Below are 8,807 nucleotides of genomic sequence, written 5' to 3'. Positions count from 1 at the left end.
TAAAAAATACTTTCTTGACGCAACAAACATCGGCATCATTTATGATTTCTTCTACAACGGCGGTTTTCCGAAGCCAAACATGTCAAGCAGCAGGTCCATCCAGCTTTGTATTTTGCAATCAAGGATTGACATCAAAGAGGCTCAACACACTAGTGTTGGGCGGTATGACCACACATTTGTATCACGGTATTTTTTAAGCTTCTGGCGGTTTCACGGTATTTGTTTTTTTCCTTGACTGTGTTTTTATATAAGTTTATAGTGGCTTACTCTGTCAGGAGTACATAGAATATAAAAACATGTTAATGTCATCATGTATAAAGGCTTTGCTTACTAGAGGGTGTGGTCGTCTGTTCCTGTAATGTTGGGATAGCAGTTTGGCTGAAGTATTGTCGCCCCGGAAGAACCGGTATACCGCCCAGCACTACAACACACCTTAACATTATAAAACCTTTCTGTTAATAAACGCCTAGCCACAACCAGCTTTCACAACCCTGTCTAACTGAGGACCTGTGTTACTGGAAAATAAAGACGGGGAAAAAGGTTCAGTCGAAGCCGTCCTTAGCTTACATACGTGTGTCTGATATTAAACTCCTACGCAAACATTCAAGGATTGTAGGATCATTTAAAATATGGACCGTCTTTTTGCTATTAACGGTTTCACTATTGGTATTTTACCAACTTCTAGTGTGCAATATTACAGTAAAATCCCATTCCTTCAGTTCCACCAGAGATGCTCCTCCTCCCTGAAGTCCTCACACACTGCATCCAACTAAGTCTTCCTCCAGTTCTTCAAGATAGCCTCCGCTGCAATGAGAGTACTGTCTTGCTGTTGAGAGAAAGACGGAAGGTTATGAAAATAGTGTTTTTCAGAGAAAACAAGTGCACCACGTCCAACGTTAATCCTAACATAATAACTTTGGTAACAGGCAGTTTAGTATTTACCTTAATGAAGCACAGACGGATGTACTTCTCAAACTGCTTCTTGGACTCTTCTCCAACAAACGCTGTGACTGGAATGGCCGCCAGTTTCTGTAGAAATGATTAACAACAATTCATTTAAAAACATGGCTGCAACGAGAGAGCGACGAGTTAAGAAGTATTGTAGGGAGCTAAATGAATGAACTCAATTCATTTACCTTTTCTTTAATCATCCACTTCACAAACTTGTAGTCGTATGCTTCGTCCTCGACCATGTGTGAGAGGTCCTGGTCTACAGGAACCACAGAGCACAGATGACTGAAGATGACTGCTTCTGCATGAAGTGATCTACTATGCTTTACCAATCTGGTAATAATGACAGCTTTGAGAGATTAACTCTTCCCTCTGCGAGCTCAGGCTTCCATTGCACTTAGATTCTTGTGTCACCTGTTCAGTTCTTCTCTGTGTGGAAATTTAACGTCAACACGAAAACAAAAAAACATGTGAACGCAACTAAATTACAGTGAAAATGAGCTGCCCAGCTGGACATGTCCAGACACGTTAAGCAGCAGTGGTGCAGACGTGCTAGTGACATCGGTTTGAATGTTCAGGTACTCACTGAGAGACGTGACGTCCACCACCATGAAGTAGCCTCCCTCCGGGATCACAGGAGTCATACCGGTCTCTTGCAGGATGGCAGCCATGCGGTCCCTCTTGCCCTCCAGTTCTTCTGCCAGTGAGGAGAAGTAGCACTCCGGCTGACCCATCAGATTAAAGTTTCGCATCAAGCCTTGTGCCACAGCCTCCTACAAAGACAAACAGACAGCTGGAGGTTCCTGACTTTAAAAAAAAAAAAAAAATCGGATTAAATGATCCTTTGGATTTCGAGGAAGAGCTTCGCAAACTTGCCTGTAAAGGTGTCGGGCAGGTGTACAGAGTATTCTGCATGACCGTCTGAAGATGCCGTATCAAGTGCTCTGGTCCTATAGACCAACCGAGCTACGAGACAAGAATTTCAGCTCCATGATGTGCAAGAACTGATTGTTGAATTTTAGAAACCGTGTTACGAGTCAACCAATGTCTTACCTTCCATCCGGTTACACTAAAGGTTTTCCCTGCACTGCTGATGGTGATCGTTCTGTCCCACATTCCAGGCAGAGTGGCTTAAGAGAAAGAAAACCACATCAAACTTTCATGAAACTGAGTAACCGCACTTTTTAAATTGTCAACATCAGGAACATAATTTGACAACAACAATGTTTTCTGTAGAACTGTGCAGGTGTGTACAAAGAAAATACTTTAGATGCTCTTCGAGGTAGGCAAAGTATGGCCGCAATCAAACCAGTATTTATAACGGGGACATTTCAGGATTTAATCGTTTCAGTGCAACGGAAACACAGAAGCAAAGTTAATGCATGTTGAGTCCATGAATACTGTTAGACAGCAGTGGATTAACTCGTCTAGTTAGCGACCAAGCTTACTGGTTTGCTGTTAACAAGCCGCCCAGTACACCTTGGCAGGATATTGCAACCGGCTAGGGCTAGCATGCTAACTGCTAGCTAGCATGTGACCAGTTAAGCTTGCCAGTCACAGTAACTCGCCAACTAGCCCTGCAAGTGGTTGCTGTACTTCCTCGCCGAGTTTCCAGCAACGACTATTTCACGAGAACACGTGAATCTATTTTGCTGAGCAACTTTCTGCTGCGATTGGACCCCAAAATCAAGCTTGCAGCGTGTTTTAGACGTTTCACTCTCTGCAGCTGTGTGTTTAGAAGGGAGGAGCTTCTGTTGTACATAAGATGGACGGGGGCGATCGGCGTCAGACGGGTATGTTGAGCATACCTATTTTGATATGTTGGTGTCCCCTGTAGATGAGCCACTCATAAACCTCATCACTGAAGCACAGAGTGTCATGTTTAATACAGAGGTCAGCGATCATCTGCAGCTCATCTCTGGTGAAAACCTGCAGGAAGAGGACAGGACTTCCTGTCAGCAGGTGTTTGCATCTGTCAGACCTAACGAGGGACGACCGTGAGGAATACTTACCTTCCCGATAGGATTGTTGGGGGTGTTGATGATAATGGCCTTTGTCTTAGAGTTGAATTTACTGGAAAGCTCATCCGGGTCAAGAAACCAGTCGGCACTTGTGATCGTCTTCTTTCCAGACTTCTGAAATATTGCAGAAGACATTTCCCTCAAATCTACTAAACCTACTCAAGGCGTGCCGCATGTAGAGTAGAAACTGTACTTGTGGTACATGAATGCCAAACATCAGCAGCTGCAGGTTGAACTTACGAGACGTAACGGTATCAGCACAGGCTTGGCCCCCGCCATTCGCACCATCGGTAAATAGCAGTCGAAGAAAGGTTCTATTATGATGACCTGGAGAGAGAGACGTTACACAATAAATACTGGGAGCATGTTTATGAATGTATATACATCAATGAATACAAACAACTCTGTATGACCCAGAGAGAGCGAGAGCGATGTCCGTACCTCATCTCCCTCATCCACCAGTCCTTGCATGGTGCTGAACAGGGAACCATAGCCTCCTACTGTGACCAGGATTTCTTTCAGGGGGTCAATCTGGCATTCGTAGACCTTTCCATAAACCTGAGAAAGGGCCTTCACCAAAGACGGATGGCCCTTGTAGATCAACAGAAGACAAAAGTCATAAAAACAAGATACAGTAAATGTACCATAATGTCAATTTTTATTTGATGTGATTGCTCCAATCTCAACATTTACAAACTGCAGCTTTTAATACGTGATGGAGTTTTAGCTGGTAGTTGAGTAAAATACATGTCAGGTATTGTTGGTTATAATACAAGCTGACAATAACCAAAGGTTCCTATTGCACTGCAAAATCAGTCCAAATAATAAACTTCTATTTTCAAATTTGCTTTGATTAAACACCGCTTAACGCCGACTACTGATTCATTCTAAATTACAGCTCATTAATTGTCGTGACCTAATTTAAATTCAAGTCCCTCGGCTACACTTATCCTTTTAAAATGGAATCATAAGAAATGTTAATGAGTGTTGACACCAAAATCTGAAGTACATTTCATCAGTCTAAATTATGTTGGTGTAAGTTGCCTAGTTGTTGTGGACAGTTTGACGTAGATTATCTTGAGTGTCTGGGTCATGATTTCTGGATTTGTTTTGTATTTTTGGCGCTCTGAGCACCACAAGTGCCCCAAACTCCCATTATACTAGAGAGCAGGCAGACATCTCTGCGGCTGATATCTCCAACACGCTTCCACTCAAACTAAAACAATCACGATTGATAAATAGCACTTGAAATAGGAGGGAAAATATGGATTTTTGACTTTGGGGTGAACTGTCATTTTAAATAACTAGATTCCAAAAACGATTTGCTTTTAGCAGTAGCGGACCATGAGTGGGTGATAACAGTGAGTTCATCGGTCTTACAAAGCCCCTGGTGTACTGGTTCATCAGGTCCACTGATGCAGCCTGCGCTAGAGCCTCCTTGACATATGAAGGTGGAGGGATGTCTGGAAAGCCTTGGCCCAGGTTAACAACAGATGGGTCAGCTGCCAACGAAGTAAATGCCACCCTACATTGAAAATAAAACAAGCAATTACTTGACAGCACTAGATATATATACGTATATATTTTTAAAAAAAAGGCTTTTGACCAAAGAACACATTTCTAAGAAAAACAGACGAAAATATATTTTAAACTGCAGTTTTTCACCCAAACCTATTGTTATGATTTGATATCAACATTGACTGCCGGCTATTTTTTTCTGTTCCAAGCACAGCCAACAATATGTGTGTTTTCCTCGCATGTTGATGTACATTAAATCGACCATAGTGAAAAAGACACAATATAATACAAATACATTAATCCTTCAGTAAAAACCACTCCCATTACACATTTAAATTCGTTTAAATGGGATATATCAAAATCAAATCAAATAGCATGAAGAATACAGAGCTACAGTACTTCACACACTACATGCCAGACTTACTTTGCTCTTGTCTAACATCAGTAACCTGGCTGGCTTTCATGTCATAACGGTACAGTGTGAAACGGAAACCTGACAAAGAGAGGAATGTTTTAAACTCACCAGACATTCTTGTCCAGTCCCTCGATTCTCTTGGAGTGTGTGTGCCGTGACTTCATCATGTGCTGCAACGCAAAACGGAGACGCATTAGAGATATGCCTTAAATGAACATCTTCAGTCTTCCTTTACATATTGCAATCGCAACTACGGACTTCCCTGTCCAACGAGCTGTGCGATGGAAGTAAAATAATCATCAACTACTCACTCTGATGGCAAACGCTAACATACCAGGACTTTGATCAGTGTCTGTTGAGCTGTTGAGACCATGTCGGTGCATAAGCTTTCTTTTAACAGTGTCTAGTTTTAAGAGAAGTCCTGCCAATTAGTTTATCCCCAACCGCACAACATAGCTACATTCAAAGAGCTTTAGAGTGGGCTTACCTGTGAAGTGCAGAACCTTCTCCTGCAGTTCACGTTAGCCGAGTGATGTGCAATAAGCTTGGAGCGATTCAGGACTTGCCGTGCAATGTTCATGCTGCACAAAAAGAGAGATGAAAAGTACAATGAGAGTTATCTGTTCTCATCGTGCCCCTATTAGAAGTTCTGCATACATGATTTGGTCACACAGGCGGTTTGCTCCGGTGTATGTTGCCACCTGTGCATCTATTTGCAGTTGTTGGAAGGTTCATGCTACTGACATTTTTTTTCCACTACTACTTTTCCAGCACCACTATTCTTAGACACCAATAGTTACAAATGTCACCACAGATCTAAGTGTGGTGGCTAGATCCGACCAACACGCTGTACGTCTTCTCTGTTCAACATACATTTGAAGAAGACTACTTTCAAATGACCAAAGAAAGACATCAGGAATTAGACTAACACATGTTGGTTGATGCATTAGTTCAGTTTGAACAAATAAACATGACATTATGTCATAGTTAGAATGACATCGATACTTTCCCTAACTTCTAAAAAAAAAAAGGAGGCCATAGAAACTTGATCAAACACATTAAACAGTAACATTGACAATATACAAAATAATTTATTTGCTTTTTTGTTTCATCATTCCGTATGTTTAGATTTGATACAATCTGTCGGACAAACAGCGTATCTGAAGGGCTCACCTTGGGCTCCAGGGAATAGACAGCAGCCTTCTCTCGCTGTTTCAATTTGATTTAACTTTGCAAAACTACAACAGTAGATGGGGCCATTGTGCTACACATAAATCCAACAGTCAACTGAAACAGTTTCAGTCCTTGGTAACTAACTTTAGTAGCTAGCGTTTCTGATAGATGAAAAGGCAGGACACGTGCATGTTGTTAGTATGATTAGTAAACCATGTGCTATCGTTAGCTACAGCCGAACAGCGTAACGCCGCCTGTCAGAGGTGTTAGCTCGCACTTGCTAGCTAGCTATAGCCAACAGTGGCAACATTTAGTTATGGCTGCCAAGCGAGCTTGCTGTTGCGTTAGCTTTCAGATGATATTAAAAGGAGGTGGTGACAGCAACTACCTCCGGTCCTTCTTTAAGATAAACGTACCATGTAGCGTGACTGATAGAAGTTAAGACACCACCAGCTCAGCAACCACAACTTACGTGTCGTTACACTGAATTGCCCAAATCAGAGCTCCAGTGAGGAATAACGGTCAGGAGGAGGCGACGTCCTCTGTGGCTGGAGAAAGGGGTGCTGCATTTACAGTTGTCGGAAATTGGCATTATTTACATGTCGGCCACGGACAATAGCCATGAACTGACGATGCAAATGTGGCTTTCATTTAAAAATGAAATACAGCAGGGCTGCAATAAGTCCTTCTTCTCAGATTGTTTTTAGGCATTCTCTTGTATTGTTACCTTAGCATGTGTTCAAGACGATAACAAATGTGTTTAAAACAGTCGTAGGCCTCCTGACATACATTGTATTCTCTTAATTTCATTCTGGCACTGCATTAGTTGTTGGCTTTTTAGTTGTTTAAACAGATTGAACAATGTCCACTTGAATGATGCACTTAGACTGTATATCAGAAGAGCACGGCCACATAACGGGTCTTTATAATGGACTTTCTACGTGGTGAACTTGAAGGCACCATTGTCCCGATCTGGATCCCAGTGTCTGAGCTGAATGGACCATCTGGGAACTGATGTAGGTCGACACTTACACCTTCGAGAAAGCTCATTGCTTTTACAACGGGAAACAATTCCACACAAACAACAAATCTACAGGGGAAAAACAACTCTCTGTTTGACATTGTGAATCTTATTTTCTTGAGATGTAACAACATATTTCCTGATTCCTTCGGCCACATACCAAATGAGGGGGACGGGGACTCCTGTGGCTTTGGCAAAATAATTTAAGAAATGACCCCAAAAGGTTTGCCACCCAAAGCATTTAAAGAATTGTTGAAATATAGTTCCTTAATCATTTAAATATATTTCACACAGATCGATGAAGCTACTGTGAATATGTTCAATAAAGGCTTTCCACACTTCTGTAATTTCAGTACCCGATTCCTCCCTAAAGGAATTTGATGATGAGCTATCTAAATTTTGTTAGATGGTGTAAGAAGGAGACACAGCACCTTTCAGTAAAGCAGCATGGGGGTTTCTGCCAGTGCAGAGCTGAGCTGAAAGGCCTGCTGCAGTAGCTGGAAAGAGGCGAGGAGATTGTCAACATAGAAATATAAAGAAAGACGATACCTGTCTCCCTCCATGTTGTGGAGGGGCTTTCAATATTGATAACGCCTGAGACCAAACTTTCAAGGAGTTTTGGATTGTGAGATTGTTCCTGTATAATATGTCTATTTTTAGCCTTTGTTGGACTATTAAGGAATCAATGCTGGGAGACAGGGACGCTTGCAGAGAAGTTGCTTGATATATGCAGGCATCTCTTCCGGGTTACGACGCCAGCAAGCCAAAATGTATAAATGAATGGGCATGTAGTAGAGTTTGAACTACTAAATCCACCTTCGCAAGTGCTTTTCTAGAAATTCAAGGAACCTTACCAGACCAAATGAAAGATGAAACAGTAACGTCTAGTTTCCTGAAGTAAGATTGAGGGATGCTCACTGGAATGGGCTGAAACATGTATAAAAAATAGTGCTGGGCAACGATTAAAATATTTAATCGCGATTAATCGCATGGATTTTTTGCGATTAATCGCATTGTTATGGCAAAGTTCAATAATGAATTCAAAAGTAGTGTATTGCGCACTTTTATTTTAAAAGTACTGCTATATGAACAAAAGGGCAATAACATTTGGTTCACGAGATGCAGGTAGCATGTTTTATACTTAATGTGAATATAATTCATACTTTGTTGGCATCTTATTCTGAAAACCGGATGTTCGTCTGAAGAAACCGGATGTTGTCTCACGTTAATCTTTCCGCTTACTTTCAAAGTCCTTTGCTCGCTCCCGATCTGTGCTGTTTAAATGCGTTTACCGTGAATTTCAGCATATAGGTGCACTAAAATGTAAGTGTCTGCTGAGTTGACCACGGAGATCTGAGTGTCTGCTGACTTTACCGCAGCGATGTCCAGTAGTCTCCAGGGAGAGCAACAGCTGGTGCAGTTTCTCTCTTTATTATTTCTGCCCCCCTCGACCAGAAGCGGAAGTCGCCTTTTCTCTACGGCAACCCTGAAGGGACATCATACCTCCAATACAAAACGATAAACATGAGACAGTCTGTTACAATATCCCACTGTTCTTGTCATCCTCTTGTTGTTATGTCTATGTATTGTCTCTTGTCTTTCAATTAAAAAAAAAAAAAGAAATTAGAAATGCGTTAACGCGCGATAAAATAATTGTCGGCGTTAATTAATGAATGCGTTAACGCGAAATTAACGCGTTAACTTGCCC

The 8,807-nt window shown here is 41.7% G+C and overlaps 1 protein-coding gene across 4 annotated transcripts; it reads right to left on the bottom strand.

Annotated features, from left to right (window-relative positions):
* Positions 1–262: 262 nt before the first annotated feature.
* LOC116397534 (kynurenine--oxoglutarate transaminase 3-like) lies at positions 263–6,639 on the bottom strand. 4 transcript variants are annotated; one of them, XM_031873040.1, is made up of 14 exons: positions 6,551–6,639; positions 5,393–5,486; positions 5,014–5,075; positions 4,353–4,497; positions 3,414–3,563; positions 3,213–3,299; positions 2,964–3,086; positions 2,760–2,880; positions 2,005–2,081; positions 1,828–1,917; positions 1,538–1,724; positions 1,137–1,210; positions 943–1,029; positions 263–826 (listed from the first exon to the last, which is right to left on the bottom strand). In XM_031873040.1, exons 2-14 carry the CDS (start codon positions 5,483–5,485, stop codon positions 770–772), a joined length of 1,353 nt encoding a protein of 450 aa, XP_031728900.1. In that variant the 5' UTR covers position 5,486; positions 6,551–6,639; the 3' UTR covers positions 263–769. The 4 variants fall into 4 exon arrangements, with proteins under 4 accessions (XP_031728900.1, XP_031728899.1, XP_031728901.1 ...); XM_031873039.1 differs by having other exon boundaries at positions 6,495–6,619; XM_031873041.1 differs by lacking the exon at positions 6,551–6,639 and adding an exon at positions 6,079–6,486.
* Positions 6,640–8,807: the final 2,168 nt, after the last annotated feature.

Source organism: Anarrhichthys ocellatus, unplaced genomic scaffold (assembly GCF_004355925.1).
Source record: "Anarrhichthys ocellatus isolate YVR2014 unplaced genomic scaffold, GSC_Weel_1.0 scaffold67, whole genome shotgun sequence".
In the NCBI taxonomy this organism is placed as follows: Eukaryota; Metazoa; Chordata; class Actinopteri; order Perciformes; family Anarhichadidae; genus Anarrhichthys; species Anarrhichthys ocellatus.
The sequence above is the reverse complement of the archived record's forward strand: the minus strand, read 5'-3'. Positions and strand labels throughout refer to the sequence as shown.